At 43.7% G+C, this 23,253-nt stretch overlaps 1 protein-coding gene across 2 annotated transcripts in view; it reads left to right on the top strand.

Annotated features, from left to right (window-relative positions):
- Positions 1-10,892: 10,892 nt before the first annotated feature.
- The window catches only part of COL15A1 (collagen type XV alpha 1 chain), a 142,973-nt gene continuing 130,612 nt past the window's right edge, over positions 10,893-23,253 (top strand). For both annotated transcript variants that reach the window (XM_074147010.1, XM_074147011.1), the window contains exons 1-2: positions 10,893-11,258; positions 11,422-11,504. In XM_074147010.1, coding sequence (XP_074003111.1) covers positions 11,248-11,258; positions 11,422-11,504 — 94 coding nt within the window. In that variant the 5' untranslated portion in view covers positions 10,893-11,247. The remainder of the gene's footprint in view (positions 11,259-11,421; positions 11,505-23,253) is intronic.

The raw sequence follows: 23,253 nt of genomic DNA, 5'->3' as shown, positions 1-23,253 counted from the left end.
TTAAGCATGTTAATTTAAAACTGGTAAGAAAGCACTGAAAGTGAATGACAATGGATTTTTTTTTTCCAGCTGAGAGCTGACTGGATTTCTGGAAGGCTTTAGGGATGTGCTGTGTGTGTGCTGAGGAGAACCGTTTGTTGAAGCACGAAACATTCGCAGTATTGGTTCATACCCTTAAATAATTTATATTAGTTTTGACTAACTAGCTGCTACAGTTTCCCACACAGGTTGTCTGCCTTAGGTTGCGTTATACGGAAAGCTTAAAATAATTCAACAATGTCTGGTAAATAATCAGGAAAATCTTAATAAGCTATGCAAACTTTAAGCCGTTAGAAACTAACATTTGCACACTCTCAGTGAAACCGAATGGCTAAAAGTCTGTTCTTGCCTCATCACTCCAAGCAGACTCCAGGACTGCATCAGAACCGAAAACAGAAGAACGTCTGATATGGCTTACTCCTCTGAGACCTCACTGCAGGGAGAAGGGGGTCATCTGTGTCCCTGATGATGATCAGAGATGATCAGACAACAAGAGATGAGTCTCTGGGGCAGTGGGACTGGATAACACAGTGGAGGAACCAGTTGAAAGGAATGAAACAGGCTGGATCGATGGGCTGAGGCCAATGGGATGACGTTCAATAAGGCCAAGTGCTGGGTCCTGCACTTGGGTCACAACAACCCCATGCAGCGCTACAGGCTTGGGGCAGAGTGGCTGGAGCTGCCTGGCAGAAAAGGACCTGGGGGTGTTGGTCGACTGTCGGCTGAACATGAGCCAGCAGTGTGCCCAGGTGGCCAAGAAGGCCAACAGTATCTTGGCCTGTATCAGGAACAGCACGGTAAGTAGGACTCAGGAGGTGATCATCCCCCCATACTGGGCACTGGTGAGGCCCCACCTCAAGTGCTGTGTCCAGTTTTGGGCCCCTTCCCACAAAAAAGTCATTGAGGGGCTGGAGCGCGTCCAGAGAAGGACAACGAAGCTGGTTAGGGGTCTGGAGAGCAAGTCTTATGAGGAGAGGCTGAGGGAGCTGGGGTTGTTCAGCCTGGAGAAAGGGAGGCTGAGGGGGGACCTTCTCACTCTCTACAACTACCTGAAAGGAGGGTGTAGCCAGGGGGTGTTGGTCTCTTCTCCCGAGTCACAGGCGATAGGACAAGAGGAAATGGCCTCAAGTTGCGCCATTTCAGGCTGGATATTAGGAAGAATTTTTACACTGAAAGGGTGATTAAGCCTTGGAATGGGCTGCCCAGGGAAGGGGTTGAGGCACCATCCCTGGAGGTGTTTAAAAGACGGGTTAACATGGTGCTGGGGGACATGGTTTAGTGATCGTTTTTTTTGTCAGAGTTAGGTTGATGGTTGGACTAGATGATCTTGAAGGTCCCTTCCAACCTAGATGATTCTACGATTCTAAATGGGGCAGAAGCTGGGTTTCCAGTCTATGAGAACATGGAGAGACAGGCAGGGACTGGGAGCTGGAAAAAAGCCCATAACCAGGTGACACAGTGATGGAGTGGGTAACGGGAGCGGGACTCAGGAGATTAGTACCTGCTTCTCTTCACAGTTCAGCTGTTTTCTGAAGCAATAAAACATGATGACAGGGTATTCAGAATAGAGTCTGACTGGTGTTCAAGTAATAATGAGACTCTATGTCAAGCAGGATAAAACAGATGCTGAGTGAGTTAGCACTGCCTAATTTGCATATTGAGCAAGGAAGAAAATAAAGAAAATAATGATAAAGAGTTTTGTAGATAAAGGATATCATAAATAGACATAAAAAGCCAGATGGAAGATGTTGGCATGGCATTAATTAATTTACTATTTCTAAGTAATTTTTTACTGTTTCGTAGTGATTTTTAGAGTGCATTTTTTAGGAAGCAAGCAATGCATCTGGCAGAAAGAATTTGTAGCATCAGAATGTAAGCTAAGCTTTTACAGCTGTTTGCTTTTAACCCATGAACAAGGTGAAGCTCATTGCCTCTCAGCAGCAAAGGGAGAAAAAAGAGAATGAACACTTAAACTGATTTGCTAACAACCATCACAGCAATTGTAGGTAGTGAGAATCTTGATGGACAGGCAAGACAATTTTAGACTCTTTCGGCTAGTGTCAACCAAAATGGACAGAGTAGAACTGTCGAAGATCCTATAGTTCCTACCTATATAGTTGTTCTCCTGGCTTGTGTAGGAATGAGGTTCTCCCTCCCCCTAGGCTAGTGCTCCTACTGATACGAAGGCAGCAGAACCAAACTCCATGTCTGTCCTGAATCACAGAATCACAGAATGATATGGGGTTGGAAGGGACCTCTGGAGATCATCTAGTCCACCCCCCCTGCCAAAGCAGGTCCATCTAGAGCAGGTTGCACAGGAACGTGTCCAGGTGGGGTTTGAATGTCTCCAGAGAAGGAGACTCCACCACCTCTCTGGGCAGCCTGTTCCAGGGCTCTGCCACCATCAAAGTGAAGAAGTTCCTCCTCATGTTTAGGTGGAACTTCTTATGTTCAAGTTTGTGCCCATTACCTCTTGTCCTGTCACTGGGCACCACTGAGAAAAGACTGGCCCCATCCTCTTGACACCCTCCCTTTAAGTATTAAGAAGGTACATGGGTTCAGCCGTGTATTGCTCAGAGCAGCTGCTGCAGCACAGCAGATCTTTAGGAAATCAGGAAAAAATACTCTGCATAACCTTTTAATTTTATGTGTGGTGATGACAGCTTGCAGTCTGTTTTGACAGACCTTTAGCAGCGATGCACACACCATTCTACAAAGCGCTGCGCACGGATATAGCCGGGCTTCTCTGCTTCCTCTTCTCTTTCTGCTGCCCTTCCCAGCCCTGTGGTTACCAGTGCGTGGCTGGTGTTATCAACAGCAGAACAGACTGCACAGGGCTGTGCAGGGGAGTTACAGGGTAGGTCTGATGCAGATGCGTTAGGTTTATGCCAATGCTAAAGGGAATTATCCCTGATGCTATTGGGGCACATAGGGTAGGTGACCCAGAAGCTCCTGCTGGCCAGCAGTGCGGAATGAGCATTCTGGACTTTGAAGTTTCGACTGAGGATGGCCTAAGGAGCATTTGTGTGGTTACTGGGCTTTGAAAAAAGAAAAAACCCTGAGCGGTCTAGATAACTGCCAGGGTTGTAGCCATAGAGGTCCCAGGGCCAAGGTCTCATGTTCTGTGGGTAGATGTGGTACATTCCTGTAGATGATAACCTAGCTGGTGATAGTTAGCGAAGGTTTGGAGCGTATAAATAACAGCTACTTCTTTTTTTTTTCTTCCTTCTGGAAATAGTAGTTCATTTAATAAGAATCATCTCTAGTTATAAGCCTTGTCTTGATCTGTGTGAATTCTTCTAGCGGTGTGGAACGATCCTTGCTGGTGTGTCAGAAAGAATGCATTTGTTTAAGTTGTGGAGCCGAGGGAGGAAGAGGGGTTTGTTTTGTTTTGTTTTGTTTTTTTTTTAATAGGTTTTTGTAAAGCATTATTGGGTATGTTTGTGTGCTGAACAACTCTTCTTAAAATAAAAACAATTTAAAAAAAAAACAAACAGTCAGACCTACAACCTGTGAATCATGCTGTTGCTGGAAGCTTATTTTGCCCACATCTCATTTTCAAGATGCATAACCAACTGTGTTTTAAATTTCAGAAAAAAGAGTCAGGCACATGGGTAATGTGTTTCTTTCTGTCTCATAACTGTGGGTGGTAGCTATCCTGTCACACTCACAGGCAGCATAAATCTATTTCAAAGATCTTTGTAACACGGCTGCTCTGTGTTGGCAACTAAAAGCTGCTTCCCTATGTAACATGGATTTTTGTCACTTTGGAAGTGAAGTTTGGGGTTCATCAGAAACATATTTTCTATAGCAAAAATACGATTACGTCCGCCTGCCAGCAAATGTAGCCATCGTACTCAGATCATCACACACAGTGGCCTCGCTTGACTGACATTTTTCCACTGAGAGCTAGTGAGAACTGCGCCTGTTAAACTTCATGAGATCAGGAACTTCTGTTCTTCCATCTCTATCATTTGGACATTTCAGCTTAGTACGGGATGGCCTTTTTTTCTGAACAGATCTTAGTGTTACTTTATATCTTAATTTCATTTTTTCTTCCTGGGTTGTATTTAAAATTTTTAAAAAGTCCTGAATTCAAAGGAAATGTGTCTTAGGAGAGAGGAAGGAGTAACAGTCAGCGTTAATACAGTATTCCTCCCAGTACATGACTTCAGATGTTGACAACTTACTGTAAGACCCCATCTCCATAGCCAACACCAGAGTGAAACCACAAACATCAGGACCCAGAGGAGCAGTGGAAGGATGAGCACAACACCGGAAAAGGGGTAGGAGCTAAGAAATATGTGTGTTAAATTTTTAATTGTATTATTGCTATTATTGTGTCTTTTCCTGTATATAAGTACCCTAGCTACTTTATTATTCATTCTTTTTTCTACAATAATTAGATGAAGACTAATGGTTATGTTTGAATTAGACTGTTAAAAATTCCATTATACTAACGATCTCGGAGTCACAGATGGGTGAGGTGGGAAGAGACCTCTGGAGGTCATCTGGTCCAACCATTCTGCTCAAGCAGGAGTAGGCTGGAGTAAACTGCCCAGAACTATGTCTCTCTGGTTGGCTTTTGAATATCTCCAAGGATGGAGACTCAACAACCTCCCTGACCAGTGCTCAGTCACCTCACAAGTGTTTTCTGATGTTCAGAGCAAACCTCCCATGGTTCAGTCTATGCCCATCACCTCTGGTCCTGTGGCCGAGCACCACTGAAAAGAACCGTCATCCTCTTTGCACCCTCCCTTCAGATAGTTATATACTTTGATAAGATATACTTTGATAAGATACTTTGATAAGCCTGGATAAGTCTTTTCCAGGCTGTACAGTCAGCTCTCTCAGCCCTCCTCACAGGAGAGGTGTTCCAGTCCCTTATTCATCTTTGTGGCTCCTCGTTGGACTTTCTCCAGTATGTCCATGTGTCTCTTTTACTGGGGAGCCCAGAACCTGGTACTCCAGGTGTGGCCTCACCAGCGTTGAGCAGAGGGGAAGGATCACTGCCCTCAACCTGATCCTGCTGAGGATCACCATTACTCAACAGGAATGACCTGTAAGCCATCCCACCATGTCTCTGATTCCAACAAGGTTGTAGCCCTGCAGCTGCACACAGATCTCTAACTCCCCATGTTTATTCCCCATGCTATGTACATTAGCGTACATGCACTGCAGAGAGGCACCACAGAGTCCCAATTTTCCAGCAAGGGTCCGGGTCTTTCCAATAGAGTTGCCTTGCTTACGTGCAAATGCTGGAGGTGACCCTGCTTCAGGCTTGTTTTGTTGATTTTTTATTTCCTTTCTGACACATCACCCCCTGCTCTTTGCTTGTCAACCCTAACCATCCCTCCCTCACAGGACTGCTAGTAGCTCTGTCCTTCCACTGTCATTCCTAGTTTAAATCCCTTCTTCCCAGGTCAGCCATCCTGGTGGCAAAGATACCTTTGGCCTGCTTGTTGAGCTGAATCCCATCTCTCCCAGAATTCTTGGATTGATTTATTACAATATAAGAGGTGTGCTGCCTCTTTGCCCAGAAACAAGATTCTGAGTGTAACAACTAGATCTGGAAAAAAAATGTTGCTGTGTTGTTTGCTGTCATGCACATGGAATAAATGCCAGGTCTCATCCTGGTCACTGTCTTGATCTAAGTGTATATTTAGGGCAAGTACATTGAGCAAAATCCTCACACTGTAGGCATCTGAAAACCTTTTTCAATAAGGCCAGTTTTTTCTTTATCTAAGCAAAGCACTTGTACTCATTTTACCCGTGAAGGTGGATAATCAGTCCAGTCCATGTTGTCATGATGATTTACAAAGTAGAAGTTCAGGACAATAATCTAACGGAGATTAAAGACTTGGCATTTGCATCACCTTGCGATTGGCTCACAAAGTAGGATTTTACTTTGCTGAAAACTCTTACTTTATATAAACTGCTGGGACAAGAGGTTTGTCCCGGTGTAGGAGAGCATCCTTTTTACATGTTTATCTCAAGGCAGTTGTCCTGGTTCCAGTGAGATAGGGTTAATTCTCCCCAGGCTCTGGCAGGGACACAGGTATTCCATCCCATGTGAGCTATGCCTGGTCTATAGCCAGGAGCTTGCCACGGAAGGGGACAGAAAGTCACCGCTTAGAACGGGCTGGGGCGTCCCTGGTCTGGTCGGTGAGCAGTGGTACCATAATCATGTCTGTACATTCCTCTACCAGTGTTATTGTTGTTGTTTTCCTCTTCCCTTTGCTGTTCTGTTAAGCCGCCTGTGTCTCAACCCACGGGTTTTGCCTTTTTCTTCCCATTCTTTGCCCCATTCCACAGCTGGGGGGAGGTTGAGCGAGCGGCTACGTGGTTCTTTGCCGCTTGGCTGGAGCTAAACCACGACGGCAGCTTGAAAACTGGTGAGATCACTCCTTGGGTCGAGCTCCATCAATATTTTTAAAAAGGGAGATATTTGAGTTGAGTTAGATTGCACGGAATGGGGAGAGGGATTCTGCTGAAGCTTTTTACTTTCTCTACCCTGCTGTAGGCCGTGTGTGTGTGGAGGAGAAAATGTTTCTTCAGCTCAGCTGAACATGGAGACAGGCAGGGAAAGTGCTGCATATAGTTCTTTCTGGGTTTATTCATGTAAAAGGAACGTATGACATTTAGTCTGAATGGAGCCTTTCAGTGCAATGCATGTACTTAATATAGTTAAGACTTAAATTTCAAATGCGCTTTAAAACTATGTACCCTTCTGCTAATGATAAATTTATTTAATATAGCAATAGGATCAGTGTCAACATGCAAGTGAGTTTAAATTACAAGCAGAACATCTACTTATGCTTGGTTTTACAGTTGTCCCACGTGCTGTATTGCGTAATTTCAATTGCTTGTTCAGTTTCTCAAGACTGAACATTTTGAATTCTGACTTTTGTGTCTCATGCCAGTACTATAAACTTCTTCAGAAGCAGTTCAGCCATTTCTGCAAACAAGAATTTTTGCGACGCTGTCAAATAATTGGTTAATAGCTCTCATGTTTTCACGTTTTAAAACTGATAGGGACACACTGACACTCGCATGTGCCAGCAAAAGTACTGAAATATCCTGATTCACGGCATATACCACTTGAATTACTAGAGCATTGCACAAGACATGCTTTGCCGGTAGGTTGCATGGATGCTTGCTTACAGCAGAAGTATCACAGCCTTTTTCCTCTTCTACTCATGCTGCCTAAGCAAAAGACTGAGTCAAAGTTTGTAGAGCGGAAATATTTATGTCTAAACGTTTATCCTTGGTTTCCTTGCCACCTGGTGCCAGGTAACATACCCAGACTTCCCTTTCCTTCTGCTTCCTAACTGGCTTTCAGTGATCTTCTCAGTTTTGTCCTCACCTCCTCCCAACTTCCTGCCCCAGGCTTTTCACTCAGTCTTACTGTCCTTTTTGCACACTTTTCTCTGTAGTATTCATCCGTCCTCCCCACTAGTCTGATTCCCCTCATGCCCACCTGTGTTCCCAACAGACCTGGTCTCTTCCCTTCTAAAAATCATTTTCCAATGTAAGTATTGATGGGAATCACAGAATGATCTGGGCTTGGAAGGGACCTCTGGAGATCATCTAGTCCAACCCCTGTGCCAAAGCAGGTCCACCCAGAGCAGGTTGCACAGGAATGTGTACAGAAGGGTTTTGACTGTCTCCAGAGAAGGAGACTCCACCACCTCTCTGGGCAGCCTCTTCCAGGGCTCTGCTACCCTCAAAGTGAAGAAGTTCCTCCTCATGTTTAGGTGGAACTTCTTGTGTTCAAGTTTGTGCCCGTTCCCTCTTGTCCTGTCACTGGGCACCACTGAAAAAAGACTGGCCCCATCGTCTTGACACCCACCCTTTAAGTATTTATAGGCATTGATCAGATCCCCCCTCAGTCTTCTCCAAACTAAAAAGACCCAAGTCCCTCAGCCTTTCCTCATCAGAGAGGTGCTCCAGGCCCGTTAATCATCTTTGTAGCACTGAATAGGTGATCCCTCTTCACTACAAGAACTTGGAGGCATCAAAGAACACCATCAGGGCCTGAGTCAAAAACAAAGAAGCAGAGACTTCTTCATGAAAGGCATATAAGAGCAGCAGCCCTCCTTGCCAGGGGATATTGTGAATGCCAAACATTTATACATGCTCAGGAGAAGTCTAAGCAAACGAGAAATCTTTTATTCTTTTCTAGCGTGGTTCTCAACTCACTCAGGCCTTGGTGCGTACTGCTTCTCAAACGCTAACCTTGCACAGGAATATTTTTACGATTCTAAAGTCATATGGTTATAGAGACTAGAAATGCGCAGCTAAGAAATTTGTGTTGCAGTCAGGAGGAAAAAAACAAACAACAAACTTCTCAACACAGAGATGATGAGAAATACAAGAACCCTCAGCCAGACTAACTCGGTGAACCAGTAAGAACCGCGACAGCAGAATTGTAGTCTGCCACTTCAAATCTTAAGGAATGTAATCAGTTGACAGAGCTGAGGAAAGTAAACAAAACTTCTGCCTGGAAAACCGAGATTTTTAACTGGGGGGGGGAGGGTGGAATTTCAGCTTAGCTGGAGACAGCACCGGAGGAAAGCACTTACCTCCTGACTCAAAAGGAGTCCCGCTGCATTTGAAAAGGAAGAGACAAACAGCAAGGTTAAAACTGAGTGGATGTGCACAAATGTCACTGCCTTTGCGGGGAGGAAGAAAGACAGATATAGCAGATGTAGAGAGCCTCTTAATATTCTGTAGTTCTTAGGACTACAAACGGACACTAGAAACTCAAGGCACTCCAAGGAGTGGGAGTAATAAACCGCTTGTATTTAGAGATTCCTCCACTGCTGTCCATTTAAAACTAATGGAATGCAGAGGTCAAGAATGTTCTTTGCCTTGTTTTCCTTTATCCAGTAGCATTAAAAATATTCAACATTGGCCAGAGAAGCACGTTAAAATATCCAGCAGAATCTAAAGAATGTCTCAGCAACATTTCATGTAGATCATCTGCATGAACAGTGTATCACCTATGGGAGAAGGAGAGGCGTTACTTCCTTTTTTTTCTATGAATTTTCTAAAATCTTTGCAGCTTATACTGTAAAAAACCCCTTAAATAGTCATTTAAATTTTATAAATTTGGAGCCTGATCATACATTTGTCTCTTAAATATGTTAATCTACTATAAGGCATCAAAGCAGACATACCTTTTGGCCATATATACCAGACAAACCCTATACTGCTAGAGGAGGCATTATGCAGGTATGCCTCTGACATTTTATGTATAGAGAGATAGAAAAATTACTATTGAAAGGAGGAACGGAGTTTAAAAATAATTTGACAGGCCTAATAATGACTCCTGGTAGCTATTGCTAAAGATTACCTGGAAAAAAAAATAAATGGAAAAGCGAGCCAGGCTTGTAAATACATACGTTTTACAAGAACACTTAAAAATCCAGTATTTTCTCCTGGGATAACATATGTCTAGTGTCTTAGATAAAGGCATAAAATAAATGCTTTTGGTATATGACCTGCACAAATGTTGCAAACGCTGTTCCTATAAGCAGCACTGATGGAGAAAGTTTTGGGGGAGAGAAAGGGAAGAGCTGACAGCCTCGTGTAGGAAAGGTTAATGATGAACTTCTTTTCAGTCCTAATACAGTACGACAGAGCAGATAAAGGGGAGTCCTTGGTCCTCTGAAGAAGATAAAAGTGTGCGTTTATAGTAAGAAACTTGATTAAAATATACTTTGATCTCTTGCTCCCTTATTATTAAGCAGAGGGTGGATAGTGGGTAATGCTGGTCTGTGCCTCAGCTAAAAATACACCTGAGGAGAGCTGACCTGTTGTGGTTTCTAACCTAAAAGAGGAGTCTGGGGCAGAATCAAGACTCTAGCTTTTAAAGCCCTTGCCTCTGTATTTCCTTTTTTAATTAAAACAAAAAAAAAATCCCCCAAAAAACCTGAAACAACCCCCCCCAAAAAACCCCACCACAAAAATATCCACGGTGCTATGAAATTCCTCTTCTTTCTGTTTATTGCTTGTGATTGTCATTTCGTTACTGCCAAAAACTTTACTCCTGTCCGTTCCCCGCTCCACCCCCCACCCCCCCCCCCCATCCTAGGTAAACCCATTTTTAGTTTGGAATCTCCTAAGGCGATCTTCAGCACCTTCCAGCCTCGATCTACCAAGAACCCATCCATCTCTTCCCACAGGCAACTCCTTCCAGGCTCCCTCCCGTCCCAGTCAAAAAAAACCCAAAAAACCCAACAGTGCCAATTGTAGTCTTTGTTTAAAAAAATCTCATGACTTAAAAATTGTCTGGTTAATCTCGAGCTTATTCTTCCAAAAATTCTTCCTTCGGCGAGAATTGACTTTGAAGTGCTACGTGTGGGGAAAAAAAAAAAAAAAAAAAGGCTTTTCATGAGGCTAGGAGGGAGGGGTGAAACACCACTTTTAATGGAAACTATTAGAAATGCTTAGCTACAGGAACTCTATAGCAGACACGTATATGTGCAGCTGCTGAGGTAGATCCACCCTCTTAATCTACATGGAGGGTGTGAATCTTCGTAAACAGGAGAATTACAGAATCCGTCAGAGAAAAGGGTGTGCTTTTGAGTTGTCCCTGCGGGTGACAGAAAACCTGTAAGATGCTACGGCTCCCAGCTGTACGTTGCAATCTGACTGTGACTGCTCTACCCTGCTGGCATCCTAAAGCTCGCTTCTCTTAAAGTATGGTACAAGTGGCCAAAAAAATGTCCTATTCCTATCGGGACTCCTGTCGTTGGCTATTATGATGCTGGATGGAAGGGTGTTGGAGGTCGTGTTTTATTGGTTAAGTGGAGGTTATGGGGGGGTGGGACGGGACGGGGGGAGCTGGAGAAGCTACGCTGCTATCTGCCAGGGTACAGGGTGGTCTTAGAGACACGAGCGGGCAGCGATGACATTGGGGTGATGTACAGCAGTAAGGGGTGTCCATCAATAAGTGAAGTAGGAAGTTTTCGGCAGCGGTCTGACAGGGAAGCCTACGGGGAGTCAGATTTCAGAGCCGGAGCAGTAAATTGCAGTGAGTCACACACAGAGCCTGAGAGCTGCCTTTGTTCCACTTGTGTCTGAACGTTGGAGGAGAAACAGCAGGCTCCAGTTTTTATTAACTTCTTATTTTCTTAAGCGTAAAACTCATGTGCGCTGAACTTCTTCCTCACTCGAGGTCTTTCAACTGACTTTCGAAAAATGCTCTCATGGTAAGAACTCTCACTTCTAAATCTTACTTTTCCTTCTTTTTTTTTTTTTCCCCCCCTTGTGCTTCTGTATTACACTCTTTGGTTTCATACTTTCCCACCCCTCACCCCCCCCCCCTTTTTTTTTCTTTTTTTTTTTTTTTTTTTTTTGGCACACCTGCTCCAGGCATGCCTGGTGGACCTGGGACATGCTGCTCCTGCTCTTTGGCTTGTCAATCCACGCTGGTTCAGCAGCTCAGATCATAGAAGGTAAGGCTTCTCCAAATCACGTCTTATAAATTGAGAGTAAGGGTTAATTTTAAGATATGCTTTCCTAATATGGAAAGAGACCACATTCCAGATCTTCGTTTTCTCTGCCGCTGACTGTTCCTCAGGGGAGCTGCTGCAAGTTTTAGGATCTTAAATTGCCATTCATTCTGGAAAAGGGAAAATATGTTGGTTCCCCAGCTGCAAGGCAGCCTGTCGCGCCTGCTCTCTCTCAATAGTTCTTCAGAGTGTAATAATCAACAAAAACGGAGAATACTGAATTTTCTGGGGGCGTGTCACGTCGAAGAAAGGTAGGAGAAAGCAATGAGGGTAGATGTACGTGTCGACACCTCAGGAACGTGCCAGGCACGGCGCGAGTGCACAGACTCTCTCAATGTGACGCTTGTTCAAGTGCATAGAGATCTCTCCCGGTCAGCGCCTGAGCGAATTGTCATTCTCCGGTCTCCTGAGTTAAACGTTTAGTTTTATGTTAGTTAAGTGTTTAGTTTTACCAGCTATGGGCTAGTAGCGAAAAGTCTGTAATTGCAGATCATACGTTCCTGTAACAGAGCCAAACCCCTCAGCATCTCTGGAAGACACAGCCTCAAATTTAATTTAAGAGAGAGAACGCCGATTTAAAAGTTTACATGTAATTTTCAGAAAAGTGAAAAAGCTTCATATATTTCATACTTTTCCATTATGGGCAATGATACTTATGTCAAAAAGAGGTTTTTTTACTCTCTCATCAAAACCAGCCTGAATTTGTTATGAAAATGACCCCTAGAGAACTGTGTGATAGGAGCACTAGAAATTATTGAAGAGAAGTAGATACTGCCCATGAAGACTTTAATGCCACTCAGACTGGTTTTTTTTCCTTTTTAACTGACGCTGCCATAGAATAGATGGGGCATCTTAAGAGACAAAGCTCTAGGTAGTTATTTCAGTAGGAGAAAAAAACACAGATTGGTTATCACTGACAAATGCTGTAAGTGCAGATGAGAAATATGTAACACCGCATTAATTAAGGAAGCAAACTGGAACCAGCTATTAGAATGAGGGAAACGTTGTTGTATGTCCAAACAGTGACAGAAATAGAATATATTGCATATACATTGGAGATAAATCTGTTGCATCAGGTGAAAATATTTTTCTGGACCTGATGAATGACAGTGCAGGGAGCGAGATCCAGACCGAAGAGAACCGAATTTTGGCGCATAAAAGTTAATAAGCAGAAGCTCATTAAAACTACAAGCACAGCGATAAAAAGAACAAATATTTATTTGACACGCTATTTCTTTTTTGGTGGATCTGTGCCAGTTTCTATAACCTGAAGCTTTGGTAGGCAGCTGTTTGATATTCTTTAAGTATCCTACCCTGTGAAAGTCAGATCAGAAGTGAGAAGTAGGAAGGACAACCCCCGCTGCTAGAGGACAGTGCAGAATCTTACTACTGCTGCAAAGGCTCCTAACCTTACCGTGAATGAAGATCCAGTGGGGTTATGCAAGTCTCCTTAGACCACTGGAGTCTTGGAGACTGTTCTGGGAACATGTTCCTGCATGATTTTCCTAGCCTAATATTCTTCCCTACTCATTTGTCTGTTAATGCAAAAGTTCCCGTTCCCAAATTTTACCAAATTTCTTTCCCATCTGATTTTTAAGTGCCTGAAGTAATAGGGATCTCATGCATTCTATGCCATAACAGCAGACTATGTTATAAGCAGTATTTTCCTGATGCTTGGTTTAAATGTTTTCATCTCCTGAAGTCAGGTGCTGAGAGCTAGACATTCCCAGAGCTGCAAATCCACGAATGGTGTGAATTCTCCCTGTAACTACTGAAGAGCGAAGGGGTGTATGCTTCAAATCTTTCAGTCTAACTATTGCAGAAATAACCTCTTTTTCCTTTCCCACAGGTTCTTCTAGTAATAGAGTGCAGAGAAATAAATTGTGGATTTAAGATGAAAGTGTTTGGAGTCACAGCAAGATGAATTGACCCTCTGGTATTCAGGCCTTTTGCTGCTAAATTTATGCTTTGTCCAGTGTCCATCTCGTCACAGTCTCCTTTAAGATTACTGCTTTCCAGGATTCTCCAGCCCACTGAGTGTTGCTGCTCTGCTTTTCTGAGGGCTGACCTCTCCTCTGTCTCCCCATAGCACATATTTATATCTCTAAATTCCTTTTTATATAAGAGGAACTGGGAATGAGTCATTGTGGCTTTAGAGGAACAGTGCAGGTGCCTTCTGCTGTACCATTGTACAGGCTGTATGCAAAAAGAAAAAAAAAAATACCTTGAGATGTTCTTCAGTTGGTTAAATAGTGTCAAGAAAGCAGCTCATGGATTATTCACTGAGGGATGGGGAAGCAGTAACTGACTTGCTACAAATCTGCAGACAAAGCAGTGACCCTCAGAGAGTTTTGAGGAGAAAAGTTTGTCATCTTTGCCTTCAACAGTCAGAGAACCTCTTCGATGAGGTCTATAGTGAATTTGCTTAGATGCTTAGGGGCCTGGAGCATCTCTCTTATGAAGAGAGGCTGAGGGACTTGGGTCTTCTTAGTCTAGAGAAGAGGAGACTGAGGGGGGATCTGATCAATGCCTATAAATACTTAAAGGGTGGGTGTCAAGAGGATGGGGCCGGTCTTTTTTCAGTGGTGCCCAGTGACAGGACAAGAGGGAACGGGCACAAACTTGAACGTAAGAAGTTCCACCTAGACATGAGGAGGAACTTCTTCACTTTGAGGGTGGCAGAGCCCTGGAACAGGCTGCCCAGAGAGATGGTGGAGTCTCCGTCTCTGGAGACATTCAAACCCCACCTGGACATGCTCCTGTGCAACCTGCTCTGGGTGGACCTGCTTTGGCAGGGGGGTTGGACTAGATGATCTCCAGAGGTCCCTTCCAACCCCAGATCATTCTGTAATTCCATGATTCTGTGATTCTGTGGAGGGTGCAGATAAAACCAAAAGCCTTAGCAGCCCTCCGCAGAGGGCTTGAGCTCTACCACGTCTTTGTAAGAGATATTAGAAAGATTAGTTAGAAAATCTTGATCTGTTTCCTATCAGGAAAAGTGTTTTGACCAGGTCGTGTTCTTCTTGAGGAAATTGTGTAATTATGGACAGTTCCTACAGAGAAGGAGGAGACAAACTGAAAGAATGGCGGGAAAGTGTAGGGGGACCATTCAGATGGCTGTCTTTGAAATTGTTTGAGAACTTCTGGGTTTTAGTTTAACTTTTTAGTGAATTTGCGTGATGTTGGGGCTTTTGTTTCAGTAGAAGTGTTGCTTTCATTTCCAAGTCCTAGAATGTCTGACTACTGCTTTCATTGTAAAATGGGACAGACAATAAAAGGGAGTGTTTAAAACCATGAGTTACTGATTAGCGCACAGTACGAGCTGAAACCCCTTCTTGATCAAAATGACTTCTGTTTAGCCTGTTAAAATGAAGTTTGATATCTGTAATGTAATTTGTAGATCAAGCTACGTGTTGTGACAGAATGTAAAAAAAAGAATCGAAATATTTCATTCAGAATTTTAAAATTCTGTTGTATGTTCTGCGAATTGATAGGATTTGGTCACTGTTTCACCAAAACTTTTAAGAAATACTTGGATCTTACTTTAGAGTGAAACTGGAGTTCTGAAATCTCAGCAGTTCCTGTGAGTTAGAACTCTGAATTTTTACTAACTCTGTTGGAAGATTTTAGTCCCTTTCATTGCACCTCTCATTGCACATGTACAAAAAGGCAAGGAGTAATATGCTTTATTCCTCTTCCCCCAAATACAGTGCCATTTGAACTATGGAGCGCTTTTGCAGTTTTTCTCCCGTGTTCATGACAGTTGCGCACACAGAGTACCCTGTTCTGCTGGGGTTTGTGGTGGAGCATGAAAGACGTGTTATATTGGTGTCTTAATAAATTACTTCATCCCTTCTCCTTTGCCCAAATGACAATTAAGCATGTATCTGTCTGTACAGAAAAGTCTAGCCTGTCTTATTCTGTCTGGTATTGCCTCGTGGTACATGTACTTGGCCTTTAATTACACCTCATAATGTATCTTGATTTACATTGATTAGCCTGGCTGTTTTTTCCACGATGCTTTGTACCTTCAGCTACAAATTAAGTTAGTGAATAGAAGGTGTTCAGAACACAGTCCTGAACATCCTGGTACCCAGACTGTGGACAGAACAAAAGTTATAAAATCTGAATGCTAACCCTGCTGAATTTTGAATGATAGAGTCCTCCCTATGACTTGCTGTATTCCGTTGCAAAAGTCGTGTTTATTCTTCCAGGCAGTTTATCTAGGCAGTTATCAGCATATTTCAGTTCTTGGCATTCATATCAATTCATGCCTTTAAAAAAAAAACATAGAAAATAAATGTTTAAATGTAGGTGGTTCTGCACTTTGTATTATGTTTATGTGCTCTAAAAGAAGCTTTACAAATTTCTCATTGACATCTGGGTTTTATTATTAGCCGAGCTGAACAGTGCTTTCTTGCCCGAAGTAACATGCTCAGCAATAGTTCACATAAAGTAAATATTTGTCTCTTTCCTTGGCTCTCTGTACACAGAATGGCTGTCATTAGGCTGTTGACATAAACTTTGCACTCATGACCCGCTGAGTTTATTGGAGAAATCCTGAATTATTGACTTTCATTGGCTGTTGATCAATTGGTGTGAATCATACAAGCTGCTAGCCTGCGCTTCCCTTCACAATGAACCAACATAATGAGTGTAAATAAATATCTATAGAATCATAGACTTGTCTAGGTTGGAAGGAACCTTTAAGATCATCCAGTCCAACCACCAACCTAATGCTGATAAAAAAACCCATCACTAAACCATGTCACTAAGCACTATGTCAACCCATCTTTTAAACACCTCCAGGGATGGTGCCTCAACCCCTTCCCTGGGCAGCCCATTCCGATGCTTAATAACCCTTTCCGTGTAAAATTTTTTCCTAATATCCAATCTGAACTTCCCCTGGTGCAACTTGGGGCCATTTCCTCTTGTCCCATCGCCTGTGACTTGGGAGAAGAGACCAATCCCCGCTTCTCTACACCCTCCTTTCAGAAGGAGCATTGCAGAATATGCATTTAAAAACTTGTTTCTACCAAGTAATTACTGTACGTGCTTTGAGTATTAAACGTGCACAATCACACTGACTTATGTGGTGACAGGGATGGCTCTTTCCCGAGACAGGACACAATTACAGTAATGCTGGTCTGTATGGAGCACAGCATTTCATAAAGATAGCTTAGACGGTACTGTATCCTCTTGTACCAGACCGAATATTTGGACATCCTCAAACTGCACTGAAGTCTATATTGAGCAAGCCACTGTGTATCTTTCAGAGGCGTCTTCAGGCTGTTAGCAGCTGTTGTGCATGTTTTTAATGTGGAGCTAAGCCTGATTTCATACTTGATAAAATGCCTTTCTGTGCAAAACATAGTTAATTTACGATAGAAAACCGGTTGGGTTCAGTCAGGGTTATCTGCATGAGTAGCTGGGGAGTGCTAACACCAGTAGAACAAACCTGATTTAGAAAATTTGTTCCATTTTGTCACTTTTCTAAATGGATTAGTTTTCTGTGTAATACCCTCTACGTGCTAATTCTCTTGGCCAATAAACTACGTTTGCTAAGCTACTCTACTAGGCAACAGAAGATTTTTTTTTTTTTTGGCCTTTTTTGAGGCCTCAGAAGGGGAAACCAGCTGGGGCGGATATAGCATTATAATGGCTGTCTTCATTTCCTCTCTGAAGGCGTCCTGGTCACACTGGAAGCCTGCAGTAAGCACTTGTTTCCATGAGCCAGCAATGTGCCCTTGTTGCCAAGAGGGCCAATGGGATCCTGGGCTGCATAGGGAAGAGTGTGGCCAGTAGGTCGAGGGAGGTCATTCTCCCCCTCTACTCTGCACTGGTGAGGCCACAACTGGAATACTGTGTCCAGTTCTGGGCTCCCCAGTTCAAGAGAGACAGGGAACTACTGGAGAGAGTCCAACGTAGGGCAACTAAGATGATTAAGGATTGGAGCATCTCCCTGATGAGGAAAGGCTCAAAGAGCTGGGGTTCTTTAGCTGGAGAAGAGAAGGCTGAGGGGAGACCTTATCTATGTTTACAAGTACCTAAAGGGTGGGTTGAAGGATGATGGAGCCGGACTCTTTTCAGTGGTTTCCAGTGACAGGACGAGGGGCAACAGGCACAAGCTGGAACATGGGAAGTTCCATTTAAATATGAGGAGAAACTTCTTTCCGGTGAGGGTGCCAGAGCCCTGGAAGAGGCTGCCCAGGGAGGTGGTGGAGTCCCCTTCTCTGGAGATTTTCAAGACCCTCCTTGATGCAGTCCTGAGTAACGTGCTCTAGGAAATGCTGCTTTAGCAGGGGAGTTGGACTGGATGATCTCTACAGGTCCCTTCCAACTCTGAGAATTTCGTGATTCTGTGATCTGAGTAGAACTAAAAATCTCAACTGCGCTTGCATTTGCCACTAAATGGTGTTTGAAGGACCTGCTCTGCTGAGAAAGGCCGTACTGAAATACCTCCTTTCGATGTTGTTCTGGCTCAGCCCTAGACAATGCAACACAAGGAATTTCTTGAAAGAAGTCCTAGTGGTCTCCTGTTTGGGCAGTGCCATGCCTACTCGCAGACTCCCCACAGCATTGTGCTATAGCTCTGTTATTCAATTTGTGTCCTACGCAGCAGCTGCTGGGTAAAAACCGCTCGTTCCAGGTACTCCAGGTACTTCTGGTAGTACCTCGTAGCAAGCACCAATTTAATTAAACTGTTTCAGCTGTGATTTATTTCTCAGTTGTTAAGGGCAATGCCTGATCCTGATGATCTAGTGTTTGGAACTGAACTGCCGCTTCTTGCTGCAGAAGTGAACGGATGACTGAAGGGAATGAGAAATACTGCTTTAAGTGGGTAGGAGTAGTTAGCGGAACGCAGTGATTTATGCTGTCGGGCATAAGAATCGCCTTGGCTCGTTTGGTTCAAGCAGGTGGACACAGACACCTGCTTGAAATCCAGATTTCAGCTGCAAGCTGCCGTTTCAATAAATGAGTAGCAGAAGGGAAGATCTTTATCTTGGCGCTAATTACGCCAAGCGCAAATAGCGCAAATGGCGCTATTTACGTTTGGGATATTCAAAGGGTTCAAAAGTACTTCTTTCTTATTCTAACATGTTAATTTCCAAACCAAACACTTGCTTTGGAGGCTGCCCGTCCTTTTGGCTGCGATTCCTTCCCCTCTCCTTTGGTGCGCGGGCTGTGGATCGGTTTGTTTTTTCTCATTCTGGTATCTCACATTTGATCAGATTCTTGCAGTAGCCTTGCCAATTCACACAGCGTGCCTCGGCCAGAAAGATACTGAATTGTGCGGTTCAGTGAAATCTGATTGCTTTATTTCAGATGTCGCTAACGTTATCTATTGAAGAGAGGATGTCTATTTACCACCACTCTTTCTAGGTCACCAAACAATCTTTTCCCGATTGGCCAACCCACATAATTACAGCAGGTTTAAAAACCAACAGAATTAGGCAGCAATTTGGACTGTGGTGAATTCTATCCATCTTCCCATCTCTAGTAACTCCTGTTCCCAAACATGGGAAGTCACAGACGTTGCAGAGAGCAAAGACCAAGTAGAATTCTCCCAAAGAATGAGTAAAATGGGCAAACCCTAATTTTAGTGTATTTGCATATGAGGAGTGTGAAACAACAGATGTATTCAGGACACCTTCTGGTGAGAAAGCCTTGGAAAAAGCAATAGACAGGGCTGAATGTACCCTGCCAAAGAACTGCAGTATTTTAGAATCATAGAATCATAGAATCGTCCAGGTTGGAAGAAACCCTTGGGATCATCGAGTCCAACCATCTACCCTACACTACAAAGTTCTCCCCTATATCATATCCCCCAACACCACATCTAAACATCTCTTAAACACATCCAGGGATGGTGACTCAACCACCTCCCTGGGCAGCCCATTCCAATGCCCGACCACTCTTTCTGTGAAACGACCACTCTTTCCGTGAAAGATGAGTATGAGATGATATCATCATATGATATGATATGATATATATGAGATATATATATCATATAGATATATATGATATATGATATGATATATGATATCATCATATGAGATGATATACTTTAAATGAGTATCTGTCTTACAGCCCAATCTGAGAAGAACCAGGGTCTGAACCAAGTTTTTCTGAAGGGTTCTGAAAGAAGCCAGGGTTTTCTGGAGGCACTCAAGCGTGTTTCATTCCATACAGCCAACGGATGGAGGCCTGAAACTCATAATAGTGATTCAGTGACGAGATTTTAATTTGAACAGCACCTTCATTCATGGTCTTTTGCTTCATCTTCAGCACAGAAGATAGATAGAATATTAACAGGAACGGGCTTTGGCCAGTTCATTCTATGCTTGAGAATCTCCGGGGTCTTATGACTCCAGGTCTATCTCCACTGCTGCCACTGAAGTCACTTTTTGCTGTGATCAGTTCCTACCACAGTCACTTATAACTGCTCAGGTAGCATCAACTTCCAGTCCTATTTGTGGCATATCTTTCTTTGAACTGTGAAATCAGTTCCATATATAGTCAGGATGTCTGACTGCTTCTTTGGAAAGCTGAATATAGCTTTTGACTTTCTCTGCACTTTTTTGGTCGTCGGTGACTAAGAGTGACTAATTGCATGGACGTTGCTCATTGCATTTTATACCCACTTCCCTTCTTACAGCGATACGCATTACCTAACTCAAGGAGAACAGAACCCACCTAGGAATAATTTTAATTCTGTGCTGCCTGCTAAAGAGTAAGTTGATGACTCTTGAGAGAAAAGAATATTGTTCCAAGACACGCTTCAGAGTTTCCTATAAGCACTAGCTATGTTGGGTGGATATTCTGAGTAGCCCGTAACTGGGGTTTACTCAAAACGGTTTCAGAACATAAATCAATGTGGCATCCAAGCTCTGATTCATCTCTCCTGGTGATATTTCATATGACTTAACTCAAACAGTAAAAGGAAGCCTATAAGAGGTGGAAACAGGCTCAAGGTGGCATAGCAAAAATATAGGGACACTGTCTGAGAGGACAGTAATGACATCAGGAAAGCCAAAGTCCCTGTGGAATTAAATCCAGCAAGGGATGGGAAAAGCAACAAGAAGGGCTTCTGCAAGTATACCGGCAGCAAAAAGAAAACTAGAGAGAATGTGGACCTGCTGCTGCATGGGGCAAAGAAGCCTAGTGACAGTGGCATGGAGACAGCCAAGATACTCAATGCCTTCTTTGCCTTGCTTTTTACTGGTAGGATTTCCCTTCAGGAAACGGAACCCCTGAGCCCACTGATAAAGTCTGTAGCAGTGAAGATTTACCCTCCATTGAGGAAGACTCAGTGAGGGAACACTGAAACCAGTTGGACGTATGCAAGTCCACAGGACCTGATAAGATGCATCCATGAGGGCTCATCAAGCTGGCTGATGTCATTGAGCTAGGACTCTTAATTATCTTTGAAAGATCCTGCTGATCAGGAGAGGTTCCTGAAGACAGGAAGGAAGCCAATGTCACTCCTAATATCAAGAAAGGCAAGGAGCAGGACCTGGGAACTACAGGCTGATCAGCTCACCTCAGTCCCTGGGAAGGTGTGGGAGCACATAACCATGGAAGCCACTTCCAGGCACAGTAAGAGCAAGGTGATTAGGAGTAGTCAGCACACATTTGTGGAGGGGAAAATCACACCCAAGAACATCATAGCCTTTTGCAATGGAATGACAAGCTCAGCGGGTGAGAGAAAGACAGTTGATCTTTGTGGTGTTGACTTGTACAAAACCTTCAACGCTGTCTCCTGTAACATCCACATTGATAAACCCATGAAGTATCGACTAGATAAGTGAGGTGGATTGACAACTGTCTGAACTACATGTGCTTGAAGGGGCGTAATCAATCAGTGGTATGAAGTCCAGCTGGATGCCAGTTCCTACTTGTGTATCCCGTGGTGCATACTAAGACCAACACTTTTTAACACAGTCCTTAACAACATGGATGATGTGATAGATCGCACCCTCAGCAAGTTTGCAGATGACACAAAACTGGGAGGAGTAGCTGAAACACAGGTTGGTTGTGCTGCCATTCCGAGAGAGAGGCCGGAAAAACGTATTGACAGAAATCTACTGGCGTTCAGCAAAGGAAAATGCCAAGTCCTGCACCTGGTGAGGATTAACCTAATCCGAACTGGGGTAGGACTGGCTGGAAAGTAGCCATTGTATGTACTCATTGAAAGTAGCCTTGCTGAAAAGGACTTGGAGGGTTTTGTGAACAAGCTGATCATGAGCCAGCAATGTAACCTGTGACACAGAAGGCCACGAGCACCCTGGGCTGTGCTTGGAAAAGCATGGGCAGCAGGATGAGGGAAATGATCCTTCCTCTCTGGAGTAGCATCCAGCTCTGGGCTTCCCAGTTTAGGAGAGACGTGGACATACTGGACAAGTCCAGTAGAGAGAAATTGAAATAATTTAAGGACTGGAGCGTCTGCCTTAGAGCAACAGTGTGCTGAATTTGCTCCATTTTATTAATGTCTTTCTTTTACTGGGGGACCAAAACCAGATGCAGTCTTCTACACGTGGTCTAATGACTGTCAGGTAAAAGGGAATAATCTTCTCCCTCCTGCTGCCAGCTGTGCTCCTCTGATTACAGCCAACAGTGCTGTTGGCAGCCTTTGCTGCTTGGGCATGTTGCTGCCTCATGTTGAGTGTGCTCCCTACCAGGATCGGACCCCCATCTCCTTTTCCCTGGAGCTGTTGCTTAGCCTGTATTCTTGCAAATACTTCTTGCACGACTGGTGCAGGATTTTACATTTTTTCCTTGTTGAATTTTCTAAGGTTCCTGTTGTCCCATTACTTCAGCCTTTCTAGCTCACTCTAGATGGCAGCCCTGACCCTGAGCACTTCAACTGCCTCCTCCACCCTTTGATGTCACCTGCAAATTTCATGAGACTCCACTGCATTGCCTCCTCAAGTCACTGGTAAAGATGTTAAACAGGATAGATCTCAGAGTAGAAACCCCTGACAGCTTGTTACCTTAAGGTAGAGCATGACCCATTAACCACGTCTCTCTGAGCCCAGTCATCCAACCAGTTATTTACCCGCGTACCTGCCTGCCCATTGCCAGTTACACCTCCTAACCCAGAGAGAAGAACATTGTGTTAATGCTTGCAGAAGGGTTAAAATGGCTGAGTGGCATTCTGGTTTTAATGGGTTAACTATCTGGTTAATTACCAAGTTATTTATCTAAATAAGAGTTACCAAGACTGGCTCCTCTGTGCCATTCAGAACAAAGGACCAAGCTGGACTTCTGTATTTCTGTGTACATACCTATCCATATCCATACGTATCCATGTTGTAGGGATCTGGAGCTTACATGGTAGTGTAAAAACCTGAACTTCAGCTGCGTTATCCTCTTGCAAATTTAGGCTTCTACAAGCTGCAACTAGTCACTACATGCGTAATCAGGTAGACTTTATTTTCAGAGCTTTGTTTTCTTTCTTTTAGCGACCAAACGGTCACATTTCTGAAGGGACAGAGAACTGAGTCTTCTATGAGAGACAAAATTGTGAGTGGTAGCTAAGACAAAATACCCTGACAGCTAAGACAGATACCCAGATTTAGATCCCAACAAGTGCCATCAAAACTGACAGAGCACAGACATTTCTGAGTCCAGACTGAAATGTACATATGGATAGCGCTCTCCTAGTGCATAAGGTAGAGCTCCCAATAGC

This window comes from Numenius arquata, chromosome 4, assembly GCF_964106895.1.
Source record: "Numenius arquata chromosome 4, bNumArq3.hap1.1, whole genome shotgun sequence".
Taxonomy (NCBI): domain Eukaryota; kingdom Metazoa; phylum Chordata; class Aves; order Charadriiformes; family Scolopacidae; genus Numenius; species Numenius arquata.
This window is presented reverse-complemented; position numbering and strand designations above follow the sequence as displayed.